At 41.8% G+C, this 21,229-nt stretch overlaps 1 protein-coding gene across 1 annotated transcript in view; it reads right to left on the bottom strand.

The window, feature by feature from the left end:
- LOC130092434 (gastrula zinc finger protein XlCGF8.2DB-like) overlaps window positions 1-21,229 on the bottom strand; it is a 32,759-nt gene continuing 11,530 nt past the window's right edge. The window contains exon 2 of the mRNA XM_056260290.1: window positions 1-1,702. Coding sequence (XP_056116265.1) covers window positions 786-1,702 — 917 coding nt within the window. The 3' untranslated portion in view covers window positions 1-785. The remainder of the gene's footprint in view (window positions 1,703-21,229) is intronic.

The raw sequence follows: 21,229 nt of genomic DNA on the forward strand, positions 1-21,229 counted from the left end.
TTTAACAGCTCTGGGCTGTGTTTCCCAAAAGCATTGTAAGCCTAATTTGGTTGTAGAGACCACTGATTGCAATTGTTCTACGATCAACTTAGACTTACGATGCTTTTGGGAAACGCAGCCCTGGACAGACCCACATACAAATTGAGCCCTGTCAAGAAAGTCTAAAAATTTACAAATACAAGGTGATTCATACACGTGACAATTTTCAAATGCAGATTCAACAATCAGTCTGTACATGCAGAAACATTCATAAAGCATCAGTTTACTGTCGGGGATTTGTTGTGTTGCATCACGCCACATGCAGTGCAAGCACAGCATCACTAATAATAATGGGTTCTATTGTCTTTTGCTCTTGCCACTCGTGTCCGGTGTAGAGACAGTGTAGGTTCTGAATGTGTAAATTGCTGTTTGCAAATATGAGATATTAGTGATGAATGTGAATTACCTTATACATTTATTAATATTTTGTAAATACATTAATTCTGAGTCAATTCTAGCACCATAGTTAAAACATTTTCACAGAAGGCTGCAATATATCGTGTTCGGTCTATATACTTTATTTTTTATATTAATTTAAGTTGTGGAATTTCACGGCAATAGGGAAGGTAATTTATTCAATATGTTGTTTTCGTTGTATTAAATAATCAAATATAAAATTAAATATATGATTCAGGTCTATCTATAATTTTGATGATCATTTTTTATTACACTGATCAAAATTAAATAGTATTCTTCCAGAGTGAATGCTCTTTTTTGTAAACCTGAGGAATCCACACTGAGGAACACTACAATTTCTTTTCAGAATGAGTTTGCAAATGACGTTTCAGGTCTGTGTGAAAAGTGAAACTCGTTTCACACTGAAGACAAGTGAAAGGCCTCTCTCCAGTGTGAAGCCTCATGTGAATGTTAAGGTTTCCTTTAAGCGTGAAACTCTTTCCACACTGAGGACAGATGAAAGGTCTTTCTCCAGTGTGAACTCTTGTGTGAACTTCAAGGATTGCCTTGTTTGAGCAAGTCTTTCCACAGTGATAGCACATGAAAGGCTTCTCTCCGATGTGAGTTACTACATGACTCTTAAGGTGATTGCTTTCTGTGAAACTCATTCCACACTGATGACATATAAAACTTTTCTCTCTTGAGTGAATCCTCATGTGACAATTAAGGTTTACTTTACATCTGAAACTCTTTCCACACTGACCACATGTGAACGGCTTCTCTCCTGTGTGAATTCTCATGTGAGTCTGAAGACTTTCTTTTCGTGAGAAGCTCTTCCCACACAGCTGGCAGGTGAAAGAGCTCTCTCCAGTGTGACTTCTCATGTGGGTATTAAGGTTTCCTTTATGTGTAAAACTCTGTCCACACTCTTGGCAGGTGTAAGGCTTCTCTCCAGTGTGAACTCTCATGTGTACTTTAAGGTTTTGTTTTTGAGTGAAACTTTTTTCACACTGCTGGCAGGTGAAAGGCTTCTCTCCAGTGTGAATTCTCATGTGGACTTCAAGGTTTTGTTTTTGATTGAAACTCTTTTCGCACTGACGGCAGGTGAAATAACTGTTGGATTCGGTCTTCTGAGATCCTTTTTGTGGGGAAGCCTTTTCAGTTTGTGTGGATTTTTCTCCAGTAATGAAATCATTATGTTTTTCATACTGATTTGTCTCTTCCATTTCATCCAGTTCTTGACACTCCTCTTTCAGTGCCATTAGGCCTAAAACCATAAAAAAAAACAATGACAAATACAAGTTATTGGCACAAAGACACATACTGTACATTAAACCAACCTGAAAGCATTAAAGCATCAAAACCAACATAAAGCATAAAAGCCTCTTCTAGTGCTATTAGATCTTTGGACAACATGAAATCTTTTGTTAAATGAAGAGATTTCACCATTTCATCAACACAAGTATGGGGTACCACAGAGCTCAGTATTAGGTCCTCTGCTTGTATACACTTCAACTGAGGGACAGTATCATTAGATATCACTTATTATCTTTTGACAACATGAAATCTTTCGATAAATAAAGACATTTCATCTTTTCATCAACACAAGTACGGGGTGCCACAGGACTCAGTATTAAGTCCTCTGCTTTTCTGCTTGTATACATTTTAACTGAGGGACATTATCATTAGATTTCACTGATATGACAATGATACTAGGAATTATACTTCCTTACAACCAGACAAAACTACACAACTTTAAGTTTGCAGACTTATTAATAATATAAAAGATGGGATGGCCAGTCATTTTCTTCTTCTATTAAATTAAAGGTGCTGTCTGTAAGAATGACAGCTAGTGGTCGAAATAGGTACTGCAGTCCAAATTCAAAATATCAGAGATTATTGTTTCTCCCGCCCCTCCTCCTCAGACTCGATGCTCAAGCGAGTTGCCAGTTTGAGGACACGCAACAGGAACGAGAGCAATTGACAATGAAAGCTGAGGAGACTTAGTTAATGAGTTGATTTATCCATGTTTTAATATGCTCTTGTTCATAGAGATTTTGTTCAAAAAGAGGCTTTTTAGGCTGTGTGGAATCTGCAATCTCTGACCCAGTTTGTTTGCTCGTTTCCAAGGCTGCAATACGCTGTGTTTCCTGACAACTGCCATCCCTGGGTGTTGAAATACTATTGGGTGAACTGGCAGTGGGCGAGATCACACAAACCAAAACAAAAACCGACAGACAACACGGAACGGGTAAAATGTTAAGTAAAATAACTGACTGTAGAAGTGTTTTTCAGAGAAATGAGAATGTGAACTTAGCATGTTTCCTAAATATCTGCAAACATATTACATACAAAAAGTTACATACAGCACCTTTAAACCAAAACAGAAGTATTAAAGTGGACCTATTATGCCACATTTTTACAAGATGTAATATAAGTCTTGGGTGTCCCCAAAAGAGACACGCATCCAAACTTTAATCGAGGATAGTAAGAGTGCAAGGGCTTCAGATACTGCTTTGGATGCGACTAGTTTAGTGAAGTCTGTACATTGTTCGGTTCCGGCTGAAGTAGAGCCTGTGCAGCAGGGCAATTGGGTGACCGTGAGACGCTGTAGTCGTGGGACAAAACACCGCTCTTCTGTTCCGATTACAATAACAAATAGATTCTCCCCACTCAGAGAAACACCCACTGAGAATCCTGTTGAATGTGCCCTAGTTATTGGCAATTGTATTACACAAAACGTGAAAATAGAGACACCAGCCACCAGTCACATGTTTGCCGGGAGCCAGAGCGCCTGACATCAAAGCAAATTTAAAAGTGTAAGCTAATGCTAATCGTAAATTCTCTAAGATTATTATTCACGTCGGCACTAATGATGTTTGACTTCGCCAGTCGGAGATCACTAAAATTAACGTTAAAGAGGTGCGTGAACTCGCAAGTACGATGTCAGACACTGTAATTTGCTCTGGCCCCCTCCCTGTTCGCCGGAGTGAAGAGATACTTAGTAGACTGTCCTCACTCCATTGGCTGGCTGTCTATGTGGTGTCCGCAAAATAATTTAGAATTCATAGAAAATTGGAAAAGTTTTTGGGGCAGACCTGACCTGTTGAAAAGAGATGGTATTCATCCCTCCTGGGATGGTGCTGCTCTTTTCTCTAGCCGCTCTTTTCTTTTCTCTAATATGGCACATAGTCTTAGAGCTCAAATATGACGAATTGGTCAGGTCAGGAAGCAGCAAACTGGCTAAATCGACTGTCACTGAGGTCAGATAAATCCCATCACATAGAGACTCTTTCACCTAGATATCATCATATAGAGACTGTGTCTGTTCCCCGAACTAGGAAATACAAAAAACTCCCAAACCCATTTAAGGGTCTCTTTCACTTTGATGTGGCTCTGGCATGAAGTGAGAAGAGATGGGCGGCCGTTCTCCAGGATATTAGTTTTAAAGACACTCACCATTGGCTTGTGTGCTTTGTCAATGGAAGGAAGGAAGGAATTTGGATGGAAAATTAAAATGAGATGAGATATTTTAGAACTCCATTCATAACATCAAAATGGAGTAACACCTCAGGCGGCTACTGGAGGGGCTGTGGCTTGGTGGGAGACCACACGCTTTTATTTTGGGACTGCCTAAAGATATCAGAATACTGGCAAAATGTACAAAAAAATGTCTCTGTATAGATCTACCTCTTGAACCATCACACTTTGTGCTAGGGGGTACTGCCAGCTGATCTTGAAGAGAACAGCCAAACATGTTTGCTGAGAGTCCTTTTAATAGTGAATAAGGTAAATCACGGCCTCCTGGCTGAAGCCACACCCTCCAATGGTTAGACAATGGAGGGAAAGAATCCAAGACGTTTATAACATGGAGCATACAACAGCATTATTACAACTGAAAGCAGATGTATTCCTAAATAAATGGTCATCCATTGCCCTACGTTTTCATTTGATATGATTGATATGTAGAATTGATTCCTTATTCTTACTGTATTTATTTATTTTTGTGCATGCACATTTGTGCACACGTTTATGTTGTGTGTTCTCATTTTCTTTTCTTAATATTATATATTTTTCTTTTATTATTATTTTATTCACTTAATGTAATGGTCATTTGCAATGTAAAAATTACTGTATTATTTAGTACATAGGTTCTCAAAGTGCGGCCCGCGGGCCAATGGCGGCCCGCCGAAACATTTCTGGCGGCCCGCGATAACATCTGTAAAACTGTTAAAACTATTGCTTTGAAAAAATTAATATCTCCGTTTAGTGGTGTTTAGCGGCATCCATAGGCATAAGCGGTAATTACATGGTCCGACCGACCGATCGCACTTGACCTCACTCCCAAGGCCACCAGGAACAGTGGTTGTCTACACAGGAATAGGAATCGTGGCCAACCGAAACCAGCACCACAAATCCCATTGCAATTTAAAAGGGTATGTTGACCAAGTAATCAATATTCAATGTGACTTAATAATAATCTTAACAATGTCAAGCTTATTAATAGCCGCGTTTCCATTACCTTTCAAAATGTTCGCGGGCGCGAACACTTGCATTCTCCTATCAACAGTGGAAACAACTTAAACTAGTCTATCATTTCTGGTCATACAGAAAATAATAATGCATTATTCGCAACTACTTTTATTTGTGTAAACTCATAACAAGAAAACGTGCTTTTGTAAAATAAAATAAAACAATCAGTAGCCTAGGCTACTACGCGCTTTCATGATCTCCGTGAACTGGAGCGCGAGAACTGAAACAAAATATAGCCTGTAGGCTAAAGCTTAAAATGTGCACTTTTAAACAAACAAACTCGAATCGAAAGCAAATACCTGATTATGTAATCCGTATGAAAGGTGGATTTCTCTCTAAAAGCGCATCTGCTTAACAGCGGAGATGGAGATATGTTTTTAGCCGACACTTAGAAAACAATAGTTTATTAATAAACAATTAAAATGCCTCGCTGTTTTTTCAGACGCATTTATTATCATTAGCCTATAACTCAAATCAGGCTAGATCAGACACGTACAGGCTATATGGCTCTTCTCATTCATCACTGCGGGAAAAATATAAATTCCAGGTTCTAATTTGGCCTTAGAAAACCAGTAAAATCGACATGTTTTCCATATTAATTTGTGAATATTTAAAATGTTTAATAAAGGGGCAGAAAGTCATTTAAACAAAAATCTGAAGTCTGTCGATTTTTACTTTTTTTGCGCAGCAGTTGGTGAAGCCAGTTTAAATTAAAATTTTGTTCAACTTTGCGTTTTAAAAAGACAACCGTTCATTTTTCGTTTTTCAGTTACGGGTTAAAAAAGATAGATAATAATATGCAAATCTGCAATAATGGAAACGCGACTGACAAGCAATGATAGAAATGAATGATGATGATGACTTGTTTGGTAAGCTTCTATTTTAAAAGTTTCTTTCTCTCCCCCCCAAAATTTTCACAAGTTTTGCCAGGTTTAGCCTCAGTTATGAATTAAAATGTGTTTATTGCAACTAATGTAAACTGTAGAGATGCAACCTGGTCATTAAAATAATTTCAAATGGGATTTTCTTTTCAGTGTTTTTTTCTTCGTTTTCTCCCCCGCCACTTTGGCGGCCCTCAGTTCAATGTTGGGTTCCTAAATTGGCCCTCACCTATCAAAACTTTGAGAACCCCTGATTTAGTAGATAGTAGGTATATATGTGGTATTGCGGAGAGAAGGATCTTACCTCACATGTATTATTGTTGAGATGAAAGATATCTATGGACTGCTTTTCTGTTTGTAGACTGACCCGTGACACTTTACTGTACCATCATGACTGTACTGTATGACTGCACTTGATAAATGTAAATTAAAAAAAACATTAAAAAGAAAATGCAGACATCACCTACAATCACCCAACCTAAATCCAACTGCTGTGCAAAGGGTGCATTGTGAGGCCCATTCATTTGCTGTCTCACTTTGTGTACACGGATCATGTCTCTTCCCAGCAATATTAAGATCTGATTCTGAGCATCAGGATCTAGCTTCGGGATTAACTGTGCCACAGGTTTTAAGTGTGAATGAGCAAGAGAATTTCAGAAATTCTGCTCATTATCTTGTTACACTCTATTAGTGGTGGGAGATCGAGACACGTCTTACCATCCAGTGTCTCTATTTGAAAGCCTACCGCTTTTCTTCCAGATATTTATATGGAACCAGCACATGTTCTCAACAAATATGGAGAGGGGTTACTTTGGATTATGAATAGCCGAAAGAACTCTCCTTTGGCCAGGGAGCGGTTGCTCTGGTCGTCAATGATGATATACATCTTGACGGCTCGTTCCAACTGTCCTTGAGGAAATACACGCACCAAGCACATTTTCGCACGGGATCACATTGGAGTACTTTCTCCACAAACTTCTGTGCACATTGAAGTTACCTCTGGGGTAGTGTTGTTCTGTGTCTGGTTCTTGCACCGGACGTTTAGAGAGGGGCTGCGCTATGTCAGGATGCATAACTGCAATGTCTATCCGAATCACACTCAGTGCATTTGAGGATTGTGAGACAATCTCTGGCAACATGATTTGGAGAGCAACACTTGAAACATCTTATGTTCTTTCAAGAGATTCTTGTGTTCTATCAATGACCTTTTCCTGAAGGCTCTGCATTTTGACAGAGGATGCGGTTTGTTGTGAATAGGGCAGTGCTTCTAGTCTCTCCTGATAGTCTCCTTCACATTCGCTGACTCGGACTCATCATTTGTGGAGACATCTGTCTTGTGCACTGACACAGGAACTCTACTAGCACCATGTTTATAGAGGATTTTTTTCATTTCTCATGACTGTATGGCTACTGATTGAGAGCTTGAAACTAGGATCATTCCTGGCTTTAGCTCCACTGCAAACAAAACGAGTGAAGAAAGAGAATGGGGGAAAACTAACCTTATTCTCATCCTTGAAACATGAGCCAGCAAACAGCCATTTTTCTTGCAAACCTGATGGTAACTTCTCCACAATAGGATTAATTTTTTATTTATTTATATTTTTGAAACAGGAAAAGATTAAGGACAATCGGGCCTGGCTCAGTATAAACTGATTTTCAGCAGGTTCCTGCTCTGCAGAACATAAAACCACATACACAACAAAGGTTCACACACTAGACAGCTAGAGACAACAACAGACACACAAACCAAGATATTGGGCAACAGGAGGGGCTATAAAGCCGTCTCAATGGTCACAGATATACCTGTCCACTAAATGGCGAACAAATGTTATTTTAAACAGTCTTCTTGATGTGATAGTTCTGATGTGCTGTGGGATCTCATTCCAGGTTTTTGTGAGCACATAAAAAAAAGATCTCTGTCCATAACAGTTTCTAAAAGCCGGTAAAGGCAAAAGTCCATTTATAAATGATCTCGTAGTGTTCTAAAATGTCAAGGCATTACACAAAGAAAGTGCAGTACAGTGGTGAGTCCAGCCTGGGAGCCTGACATGGATCTTATGAGCTCTATTATAAAGTCTTATTACTGGTTCAATAATCTCATTTGTTGTTAGTGACCAAACAGGTAAACAGTACGACAAAGTGGACAGAATGATGGCATGAAGATAGGTTTTTGAAACAGAAAACAACAAATATGGTCTAATTTTGCTATAAACATATAACTTTTGATTTAACTTTCTGGTTAGGGTTTGAACATGTTCTTGATAAGTAAGATGTGAGTCAAGGTAGACTCCCAAATACTTATATGCTGATTGTGATGATCTGTAACGTGATGCGGTGAAGGCAGAGAGGAGGCTGGATCCAAACGCAGTGTACACGCTATATTTAAACAAACTATAAACTCAAACAGAGACTCAGAACTTGGAACAGGAATCTTTACACAGGAACGACCAACACTCACGTTAATCCTGGAACAGAACATACATTCAACAACTCACAAAGACAGGGCAGAAACACAGGGCTTAAATAATAAGGGACAAACGAGCTAGACAGGATAACAGAGGGGGCGTGGTTAACAAGAAACACCTGGGATAACTAATGGACAAGACAGGGAACCACTAAACATGACAAGACACAAACCCACATCGTGACATAACCCCCCCCCCCCTTAAGGAGCGGCTTCCAGACGCTCCAAAGACGATCCAGGTGGGGGGTAAAGCGAAGGCGATCCTGGGGGAGGGATGGAGGGCCAGGCCCGTGCAGGGGAACGGGACCAGGACATAGCCACGACGGGCCTGGACCGCAGAGCGTGGGCGACCAGGGCGGAGCAGGACGAGATGGCGGCCAGGGCGGAGCAGGACGAGATGGTGGCCAGGGCGGAGCAGGACGAGATGGCGGCCAGGGCGGAGTAGGACGAGATGGCGGCCATGGAGGTGAAGCCTCCTCGGGTGGCCATGGTGGAGAAGCCTTTACAGGAAACCATGGCGACGCGACCTCCATGGTCCTCTCGTGGGGCCTTCTACTGCCCCCCCCAAAAAATACTTGAGAGAATCTAGGGGGAGAACCGGCAGGGCGAGGCGCAGAGGCGGGGCCGGTAGGGCGAGGCGTCTGGATACACTCACCGGAGCCTGGCGAGCCGAACGAGTCCCCCTCCTCCTGCGACGGCGAGTCACTGGGCTTGATTCAATCACTTGGTCTGAATCACTTACTTTGCTAGATTCAGCACTCGACTCACTTGATTCGGCGGCACTTGACTCACTTGACACGGCACTTGACTCACTTGACACGGCACTTGACACGGAACTTGACTCACTTGACACGGAACTTGACTCACTGGACACGGAACTTGACTCACTGGACACGGAACTTGACTCACTTGACACGGAAATTGACTCACTTGACACGGAACTTGACTCACTTGACACGGAACTTGACTCACTTGACATGGAACTTGCACGGAACTTGACTCACTTGACACGGAACTTGATTCACTTGACACGGAACTTGATTCACTTGACACGGAACTTGATTCACTTGACACGGAACTTGATTCACTTGACACGGAACTTGATTCACTTGACTCGGGACTTGACTCGTGAACCGCGGGTTCGGCTGGGCAGACGTTAGTCGCGGGTTCGGCTGGGCAGACGTTAGTCGCGGGCTCGGAAGACCGAAACTCAGGCATGTCGGTCTCGGCGGGAAGAAGCTCAGGCATGTCGTGAAAAGCAGGCTCGACTTGGCTCACGTGAAGCGCGGGTTCGGCTGGATAGACGTGAATTGCAGGCTTGTGGAGCGCGGGCGCGACCGGGCTGACGTGAAGCGCAGGCTCACGCAGCTTCTTCTCCTCCACGCCCACAGTAAATGATGAACCGCTCCAGAAGAGGGCCAGGTTGACATACCCCTCCAGGGTCCAGCTGGTACAGTCATCCGGCATTAACTGGGCAACGTCCTCGTCCAACCCGCTCCAAAACAAGTCCATGAGCTCGAGGTCGTCTAAAGCCCCCAGATGACAGCACGACATAAAGTCCCTCACCTACCTCTCGTTGGACTGGCCCTCCTGAAATATCAAGGCAAGGAAACTTCTGAGGGCCTGGTTGCTGACAACTGCTGGATCCATATTGCGGTGAGTTGTTCTGTGATGATCTGTAACGTGATGCGGTGAAGGCAGAGAGGAGGCTGGATCCAAACGCAGTGTACACACTTTATTTAAACAAACTATAAACTTAAACAGAGACTCAGAACTTGGAACAGAAATCTTTACACAGGAACGACCAACACTCACGTTAATCCTGGAACAGAACATACATTCAACAACTCACAAAGACAGGGCAGAAACACAGGGCTTAAATAATAAGGGACAAACAAGCTAGACAGGATAACAGAGGAGCGTGGTTAACAAGAAACACCTGGGATAACTAATGGACAAGACAGGGAACCACTAAACATGACAAGACACAAACCCACATCGTGACACTGATACAATTGAAAGCGTTTGATTAGAAAAAGTGATAGGATTAGATATGGATAGTTGTCTTCTAGATGAATAAAAATACATGCATTGTGTTTTCTTGACATTAAGTGTTAAATGATTATCTTGCAACCAGTTCTGTAAATGCTGCAAATCCGTGTTAAGTTTGTGATTGATTGTGTCAATATTAGAACCAGAAAGAAAAATAACTGTGTCATCAGCATACAGCAAAGAACTAGAAAAATTCAGAACACAGGGAAGATCATTAATATACATAAGGAAAAGTAAAGGACCTAAAATACTGCCCTGTGGAACTCCCATAGAACACACTCGTGGCTGTGATGTTACTGTGCCAATTCTTACAGTCTGAGATCTGTCACTTAAATATGATGTAAACATATCTATTGCGGAAGATTACAAATGAAAAGAAAGAAGTTTGTTTAACAGAATTTGATGATCGACTGTATCGAAATCTTTCTGAAAATCTATGTATATATATATGTATAATACCATGAGGGGTATCGAGATAAGCTAACCCAGGTTGGTATGCATCTCCTTGAGCTGCAAGCAGCTCCATGAGCAGGTCTGCAAGCTCCCTTAGTTTTGTGTTGTCTTTTGGAGATAGACGTGGAAAGTTATCCAAGCGCTTAAATAAAGCACTTTCTATCACTTCCGGAGTGGGATAATATTCTTAAAGTCTCATCCAAGACAGTTGAAGAGAAGCTTGTGGATTAGTAACATATACAGCTCGAATCCTTCTTACATGATCTGACGATTTTTTTCCCAGCTACTTGACTAATAAATCCAACTCCTCACTGGCTGCGAGCTGTAAGTCTTGCGTAGCGTTAACAAATTAAGACTCCCATGCTCTGAAGTTCTCTGGGTTATCATCAAACTTGGTAAGTCCTGTGGTGACTAGCTCTCTACGTGCTAAGAATTTAGCAAAGTCTAACATAGGCATGGCTTGACTTTGAGAGAAATGTTGCGTATCTGAATGGACTGTGTACCTTTGTAAAGCAGGATCTGGATGTGGCAATGCTTTAGATGCAGTATTTGGTTTGGAACAAGGCAGATTGTACGTTGATCGCTTTCATAGATTCGGCTGTGCTCCTGAACTGTATTGTCGTCGTATGCAGCGCTCAAGCTCTGAGACTTATCTATTAAACGTGAAGTCGATTAATTTAAACAGGTTGACAAAGAGCTTTTCCAAGGTAATGTAGAAAAGTCAGAGCTCACCTGAGTGAGCTGTTTTGCATATTCTTCTTTTCTCATTGAAATCACATGTGATGAAAGTGTGCTCGTTTCACTGCGATTGTCGTTCCATTGCCGGCGGTCTCTAACGCTTCAACTTCTAACAGAGCAGCGCCAGCTTCCTTTTCAATTTCCAACGCCTCTAGACTCGCTTCTACCATTGGTCTTTCCTGTTCCAGCCTGCCTTTCTCTTTCTTCATTTCAAACTGACTTTTTGAAAACGCCATCTTGCTTCTAGCTTCTGCTGAGGCTCTAGCTTTAGCGGCAGCACTAGCAACTGAACACTTGGAGGAAGATGATGAGCGTTTAGAACTGACCTCTGAAGATGCCTTTTCTTTCCCTCCACTCACTTCAGTTTCCATGATTATATCTGTATGATCCTCCTGCACCCGCTGATCCATGGATTTTTACTGTACTGTTCTCTCTAAATCTTTGCTTCCCAAGCGTGAATATAGATAAACAGCAAGCCAAATTTAATGATTCAACATAGTGCAGTTAACATGGGCAAAAACGCCAGCCATTGAACCGAGTAAAACTGTAAATGAAAAAAAAGAAATATAAAAAAAAACTTATTAACAATCAAGATGACATCATACTTATTAAGAGTATAACAAATAAAATTCATATAGAAAGAACACAGAGTCCGATTAGAAGCATTATCAACAGCACATCATCGGCAAAACATAAACATCTTTGCTTATATCACGTTTAAACTCCTGCAAAATATTCTAGAAAGATATATGATTTAAATAAACTTACAGCCAATGCTTCTGACAGGCATTAGAAGGAGGATTGACTCGGATGAATAACAAACATATGTTGAGCACTCACTGCGCCATGAGCTCGTTATTTCCTGTTACCCAACGTGTCTTGCTCGTGGAAACACGTCAAAATAAAAGTCCTCAAATAGGAACGTGCATAATAGCGGCAGGCAAAAACAAAACTTATACAAAATATAAAATCTCGAAAATATAATATTTATAAAAGCAAATGTCCATCATGAATCATACACAGCCTCTAACAGAGGCAGAACAGGTATGCTGATGATACTCAGCTCTATATTTCTTCACGCCCTGACGAAACTTACCAATTCACAAAATTAACGGAATGCATAGCTGATATAAAAAACTGGATGACTAGTAATTTCTTACAACTTAATTCTGAAAAAACAGAGATTCTAATTATTGGACAAAAAACTTCCTCACGTAATAACCTAGAATACTGTGCAACACTGGCTGCACTGTCAAGTCTTAGTCATCGGTTAGGAACCTGGGTGTGCTCTATGATACCAATCTTTCATTTGAAAGTCACGATTCTAGTATCTGTAAAACCGCATTCTTCCAGACACCCTTCTTCCAAAAATATATCTAAATTACGTCATATGCTCTCAATGACAAATGAGGAACAATTAGTAAATCCGTTCATGACATCAAAGCTAGATTATTGTAATGCTGTTATGGGTGGTTGCCCTGCATGCTTAATAAACAAACTACAGCTGGTCCATAATGCAGCAGATAGAGTTCTTATCAGAACCAGAAAGTATGACCATATTAGCCCGGTTCTGTCAACACTCGATTGGCTCCCTATTAACACATTTGTGCCGGATGCTGCACGCCGATACATTACATCTACTGCCGGTTACTGTGTTGCGCAACTCTGAACCTCCTGCCGGCTGCTGTGTGGCGCAGCATTTTGTGTTCGTCATCCTTTTCATGACGCGTGCTGCATAGAACGCACTGTCATTGGTTCAAATAAACATGAGGTGGGTCTAGTTGATTTTTTAAAGACCATGTGACCACCCAAATGATTTCCATTACACGAGAGTAGATGTTAAAACTTCATGCTGATTTGTACTCTGCTTTTGCCAAGATAAGCACAAACTAAAGCCTTGTTTATACTCGACGCGTCCGCACGAGCGCGAGTCTCCGCTGACTGCGCGCGGACCTCTCCATATGGACGAGGCGTTTATACTTGACGCGCTCGCCGTTGTGCTATTCTGTGAAACGACAGGGGGCGACTCGGAGTAATTCTCCTCTAAACCACCAGGAATCAGCAGTGAAGAAGTAGTTTGCCATTTATTAGTAGTTTATTAATTTCTGATTCATATAAAAAGAGTAATAAATGCAGTAGGTTTATTGCACTTTCACTGCATGTAAACTAGTAAACAACTGAAGCCTTATTGAAGAGTGTTTAAACCTTAATTTCATCAGCAGGGCTTACTTCTGCTATTGTAGGCTTATTTTGTAAATGTAAGCAGTTACTTTATACAAGTGCAAACTGGGTGCTTAATGTAAATGTGTTCCTATTCACAAAATGAGAGGCTTTTATGGTCGCCCATCAATGCAAATGTCTCTGTGTATAGAAGGATCATAAACATGGTGGTACAGACATACCAGTTCGGCCAGATTCGGCTCGAAGTCGTTCATCTTCGGATGCGGCGCCGCGCGCGATGTTACAAAAAGTGCCGTGCACACCGCCAGGCGAAATGGGGTCTTGCGCACCCAACGCGCACGACCGCCCACACCGCAATGACGTCATTTTTGCCGCGCGCACTTCGCGCTCTTGCGGACGCGTCGAGTATAAACAAGGCTTAAGACTTAGCTTTACAGTAACCTATGCTTCTCCATCCATTTACGCTTCCTTCCATATGGTGATGTGAATCTCCTTCTGTCCAGCGTTAACGGTGTGGTCTCCCCAGTGGACCAGCACGACAACCGTCTGGATTGGGCCAAGTAGGGGACATCTCTAGGGTCTTCAAGTGGGCACCTTCCGTCCTCAGTGTTTCGTCGACTAGCCCACGACACCTCAAAAGGGCTCGACAGTGACTCTGGACTGCCCAGAGTCACCCCCCTCCGTCCCCCACTCAACTCAGCCCAGCTTACTGACCTCTACATCCCTCCTGCTGCTGAGACCTAACCACAATCTCACAATCTCTCCGCAACCCAACCATACGAGCCAACCCGTTTGACTAAGGCCGTCGAGCCCCACTGTCTTCGTTAAAGTAGGTTCAGTGGCAACGGTTCCGTATGGCATACCACCTACCACAAAACACAATATCTGCCCAAACACCAACCCTCATTCACGCAATATACACAGGAACGTAATAACTGTAATTACTATGCAAACTATACAAATAAACAGAGATGGGGGACTCGAGTCACATGACTTGACTCGAGTCAGACTCGAGTCGCAAATTTAAGGACTTGAGACTTGCTTGACTAAATTAAGAAAATAACTCGACTTGACTTTGACTTGAGATCCAATGACTTGAGACTTGACTTGACTTGAACTGTATGACTCGAGAATGACTTGATATACATTTTTATATAAATCATCGCAACATCCATTGATAAACAAAATGAAAGCAACAGAACCATTGACGTCAGTCATCAGATTCTGCGCGATTGCGTGACGCGGCACAATCCCAGAAATAGCCTACATCGCGGTGAGCGCGCTAAATACAAAAACATCTCCCTGCATCGTATCTTTTTGGATATAAACACTAGAAAATGGCCATATTCATGCAAGAAGATTTGTTGTACGCATAATAACTGGCAAGGGATATCGGACGACCATCACAACCTCGAACAGTCGAACTTCATTCACCACGTCTAAAAGTAAGCTATGGCTTGTTTAACCTGTTTGTTATAGTTAATTTGACTATCTTTAAATCTAGAGAGAATAATATTGGTCAAAACAGCATGCCTCTTTATACACAATTATGTTTTCAAATGTAGCTTAATGTTGTCAATATTCAAATGATAATTAATGATGGTATATGTTTTGTATAACATTTGCCACATTTCTTTTTAAATCATGCTTTAAAGCCAAAAATGTTGTTCTTTCCAATGACGAAAAACAATATAGAAAACTGTTAGTTTTGTCGTTTATGTTTCTCTTAATGTTATCAGGGGGTTGGTGGCAAAAAATGCCAGCAGAATTAATATGCACCCAAAATTCAAAATGTGGTGGAAAAATGGCCCTAGTAGGAGTTATTTTCATAATTATAACATATATAAAAAAATATTTCCAGATTATTGGCGCGATTGCAAATGTGATGATTTTATAAAACAGTTCAGTAAACAAAGAGTGAATATTGTGATGTGACATTTTAGACATAATATTCCAAATATTTTCTGTTTTTGCTCTATTTCTCCAATGACAATAGTTCCAAACAAGCCACAGAAAGAGTTATGCGTATTTGTGATTCAGTGACCTAGTTGCTTAGTTCCAGAATGAATCTGTCATTTTGAACAAATCAGTTGACTGCTTCTATGACTCGTACATTAAGACGGTGATTTGGCGCCACCTATTGGCGGTTTTAACTTCATAATAGGCTAAATGCCAACGTCTGTTACATAACTTATATAAAGAGGATGCAAGTTTGAAGAATGCCATTTGGTGGCATAGGAACCATTATACTTGAATTGTGAATTGTTTAATACATTTTAATGGTCTTCTGCAATGTTTGAGGCATATTTATTTTTTCATGCTTTAATGTTGGCCTAATTTCAGTTACATTTACATTTTAGGCTATGTAGTTTGAAATTGTATTTATTTTTTATTTTTTAGATTTTTATTGTAGTAACCACTCAGCTGTATGTGGAAATGCATATTTAAAAAAAATATGTTGCAAATAAAACCATAGTCCACAACTTATGTAGTTTTAACTTATTTTAATATATAAATTCAGTGAAATCATCAAACGTTTGTATGACTTGCCAGTGACTTGTGACCCAAGCTACGACTTGACTTGACTTGCTTGACACAAGGCAGTGACTTGACTTGACTTGCTTGCTTTTATAAAAAATTGACTTGGACTTGCTTGAGACTCGAAGGTTAAGACTTGAGACTTGCTTGTGACTTGCACATGTGTGACTTACTCCCACCTCTGCAAATAAACCAACAGACTCTTCAAGTTTTTCAAGAATTCTTCTAAACCGTATCGTGGCGGCCTGTACCCAGCCAGCCAGAATATTTCCGTCTCAACCACAGCCAGTTGGTGCTCCTCTCTGCTGCTTCAGATAAGTTCTTTACTGTGAGACGCAACTCTTGGCCGCTGAATCTGATGTCTCTGAGGAACCGGGTTGTAGAGTGTGCCACAAATCCTCGACAACCTACTTCCACTGGATAAACCTGGACTCTCCAGCCTGGCTGTTCTGCTTCAGTGGCCAAATGAGCACACCGCAGTTTCTTCCTCTCATATGCCTAATCTACAGCATCCTCCCATGGCACTGTTAACTCTATCAGTTGAACAATGCGTGCTGATCCAGACCACAAAACAATATCTGGTCGGAGATTAGTGGGGGCAATCTCAGGTGGAAAAATAAGCCGTTGATCAAGATCAGCCAGCATCTTCCAGTCCCTAGCAGCTTCCAGTTGTCCTGGGCGAGAATTGGTTTTAACACCTTTTCTTGGTGGTTGCTCGCCTGGGCGGAGGAATATTGTCTTCTGTGTGTAATGTTTTGCTAGAACAGGTGGCAACTTATTGGTCATGTTACGCTTGCCTTTCAATGCTAAAGCCAAACATCGCAGTACTTGGTCATGGCGCCAAGTAAACCGACCTTGGCTAAGAGCCACCTTACATCCTGTCAAAATGTGCCTTAATGTGGCAGGTGATGAACACAAAGGACAAGAGGGATCCTCTCCTACCCAGAGGTTTAGGTTCTGTAGTGATGGGAGAACATCATATGTTGACCTGATAAGGAAACTGATCCTACTCTCTTCCATTGACCAAAGGTCTTGCCAGCCCATCTTGCGTTGTTCCACACTCTCCCATCTCATCCACTCTCCCTGCTTGGCCTGGAAAATGGCCATTATACACCTCATCCTTTCCTCCTGCTTTCGCACCTCGTTGACTACCAGCTTCCTCCTTTGAGCTGGGCCTGCCTTGTGCCAATTAGGAGGAGCTAAACTGAGCCCAAAACCCCCTCTTCCATGCTGTAACTGTCCCACGATATCACCAATTTGAAGGGCAGCCTTTGCCTCTACCACAGATTTCTTTGCTGACCACTTTCTACCAGTTTTTAACACAGGTGCTGCCTCCCTTACACATTTTTCACGTGACTCTACTAAGGTCATTTCCAGTCTGACCTTGGCGCACTTAAACTCCTTGGTTAAAGCAGAGACTAGCAGCTGCAATATTCCTTTACTATAAAGTCCCACTCTGCTGAGGCAGCGTGGAACTCCCAACCATTTCCTTATGTATGAACTTATAACGCTTCCAGCTTATCCACTGTTGTCAAAGAAACCTCGTACACAGTCAGTGGCCACAGCAACCTTGGCAATAGACCAAACTGAAAGCACTAGAGTTTTAGTTTGCCTGGTAGAGGACAGCTGTTTATGCTCTTCAACCCTTCCACTGCTTGTCGTCTAACTTCTCCCACTCGAACTGTGTCCTTTAGATCCCCATCGTACCATCTCCCAAGACTCTTCACTGGCTTCTCAGAAACTGTTGGTATTGCCTCACCATTAATGAAGAATGTTAACTATCGAGATGCTCCTTGATTTAGAGGGCTTAAATTGCATTCGTGCCCATTCAATATTATTGGTTAACTTACCCAATAACCGATTAGTGCAGGCTACTGTTGTAGTCATGGTTGTCATGTCATCCATGTATGCTCTGATTGGTGGTAGTCGCATCCCAGAAGCCAAGCGCTCTCCTCCTACTACCCATCTTGATGCCCTAATTATTACTTCCATTGCCATGGTAAAAGCCAGTGGAGAAATGGTGCATCCTGCCATTATTCCAACCTCTAAGCATTGCTATGTAGTGCTGAATTCTGGAGTTGAGAAGCTAAATTGCAAATCTCCAAAATAGGCTTTCACTAAATTTGTTATTGACATTGGTACTCTGAAAAAATCAAATGCTGCCCAAAGAAGCTCATGTGGCACTGAACCATATGCATTAGCCAAATCCAGGAATGTCACATGGAGCTCCTTCCTCTCCTTTTTAGCTGATTGAATTAGTTGCCAGATAACAATGATGTGTTCTAAGCATCCTGAGAACCCTGGAATGCCCGCTTTTTGAACTGAAGTGTCAATGAAGCCATTCTTTAATAGGTAGGTGGACAATCTCTGAGCAATAATGCTTTAGAAAATCTTACCTTCAACGTTTAATAGTGAAATAGGACGAAACTGACAGATGCTTTTAGCATATTTTTCTTTAGGTATAAAGACTCTTCCTGCTCTGCGCCATACTCTTAAGTACAACCTATTTTTCCCATGCTACTTTTATCAATTTCCACAGAATTCGTAGAACTCCTGAAGCACTCTTGTACACCCTGTACGGAACTTTATTAGGCCCTGGAGATGATGAAGCCCTTGCCTTTCTCACAGCCTGCTCTACCTCTTTCCACTTAGGTGCACAGACCTCCATTTGGTATTCTGGTGGATTGATAGGTGGGATGTCTGATGGAATTGACATAGGCTCATGCCTTTTTGCATCTGTATGTGTTTCCACCAAATGTACTGTGGTTCGCAGAAAATCACTTCAATCAATCAGACATACACGTGCATTTGTTTTGGATTTTTTTTTGGAGACGCGCGAGAAAATGGCAACGACAGAGGAGGATTTTGACAGCGAGGGCAGTGACATTGAGTTGGAAGATAGTGAGGAGTTTGAGAGGGAGGAGGTGGTAGAGAATGATTATGATAAAAACATGCTGGAAGATCTTTTGGATAGAGCACAGGAGTTGGATTTGAGGGACACAGAAGGAGAGGAGGAGGATGGCTTTTACGGATTTCAGGTAGACTGGAGAACAGAGGGTTACCAGCCGCGCAAGGCGAAGCAGTTCATCCACAAACCAGGGGTGAAACAGCCGATCCCCATGGATGCTAGCCCCCTGGATGTCTTTACGTGTATTTTTACAGATGAGCTTTGGGACATGTTGGAGACGGAAATCGGTACGCCGAACAGACGCGTGATCAGGCCCCCACCAACTCGAAGTGGAGATCAAGACATTTGTCGGGCTGTGTCTCGCCTTCGGTATTTTGAAGCTGCCAGCACGCAGGGATTTCTGGAGGCAGACAAAATGGTTGTACCAGACCAACTTCCCCAAGGCCATGGCAAGGGACCGCTTCGACATGATCTGGAGGTAATGATTTGTGTTTTCTTTTCTTTTTCTAATGAATAACTAGCATAATAAATAGTAATACAATAATGGAATAATGAATAAATAGCATAATAAATAGTAATACAATAATGGCATAATGAATAAATAGCATAAATTATATAATTATGGTGATGATGGTTGATAATGATAATAATAAATACAATAATGTTAATATATAAGTAAAATACTGGCATAATGAATAAATAGCATAATAAATAGTCATAATTATGGCATAATGAATAACAATAAATATAAATACTATAAATATACACAAATAACATAATACATATAAAAAAATGAATACAATGATGGCAATAAATGTTATGTTATTAATTAATCTTATCATATGCATTTTCAGATATCTCTATCTCCAAGATAACATGGACCCTGCCGTGGACAAAACGGACAAGCTCTGGAAGATTCGGCAGTGGATGGACCTCCTCCTGGTCAGATTCCAGGTGCTCTATGAGGTCAATGGCTTTGTGACCGTGGATGAGTCCATGGTAAAGTACACGGGACGCCTGGGATTCCGGCAGTACCTCCCAATGAAGCCGGTGAAGTGGGGAATAAAGGTGTGGGTCATGGCGGAGAGCAAAACAGGCTACGTCACCCATTTTCAGGTGTACACGGGTGCCATTCAGGGTAAGACAGAGAAAGACCTGGCTCACCGGATAGTGGACAACATGGACAACTTTTAACGGGTGTAAAAGTTGTCCATGTTGTCGGTGAGCCAGGTCTTTCTCCGAAGTTGATGGTGGACCTCAAGGCCAGAGGGGTGCAAGCTTGTGGAACGGTGCATACCAACAGGAAGGACCTCCCCAAGAATAAGCAGCTCACAAAGGCAGCTGAGTTGAAAAAGCATGAGTTCAATGTGGCGCAGCGGGATGACTTGACATTCTGCGTCTGGCAAGACACCAAGGCTGTGATGGTCCTCTCCAACTACCATGACCCGACAGCTCAATGGTTAGTGAGGAGAAAGGCCAATGGTCAACGCCAGACGGACGTTCGGGTGCCAGCATGCCTTGCTGACTATCAGCAACATATGAAAGGAGTCGCTCTTCTGGACCAGATGGTGGGCTACTACCAGATCCATCATCGGTCTACGAAGTTCACTGCTAGGTGGCAGTGTGCTACCCAAATTGACACAAGACCGGCAAACGTGACAACGTAGAGGAACAAAATGGGTAAAGCAGTTGAATCTCACCCAACATGCCCAAAACAGAGAGCAGTAGAATTGAAATTTGGAATTACTTGGTTCTTAATCAGTTTTAAAAGCAATCAAACCTTGCCAAGCATCTGTCAGTAGCACATCCTGAGGGCATCATTCAAACGGTCTACTTTAGACATTTATTTTCACTGGATCAACGCCACATACATATGATTGAATCGTTTAAATAACACAAAAGCTCCAGCGTGCGTTTGAACCAATGATGTTCAGGGGCCTCATTTATAAACATTGCGTACGCACAAAAGAAGGCGTACGCCGCTCTCTACGCAATAATTGGTATTTATAAAAAGCAAACTTGACGGTAAAATGTGCGGTCCTTCAC

The sequence above is a fragment of the Rhinichthys klamathensis genome, unplaced genomic scaffold (assembly GCF_029890125.1).
Source record: "Rhinichthys klamathensis goyatoka isolate OS25496 unplaced genomic scaffold, OSU_Roscu_1.1 h1tg000176l_1, whole genome shotgun sequence".
Lineage (NCBI taxonomy): Eukaryota > Metazoa > Chordata > Actinopteri > Cypriniformes > Leuciscidae > Rhinichthys > Rhinichthys klamathensis.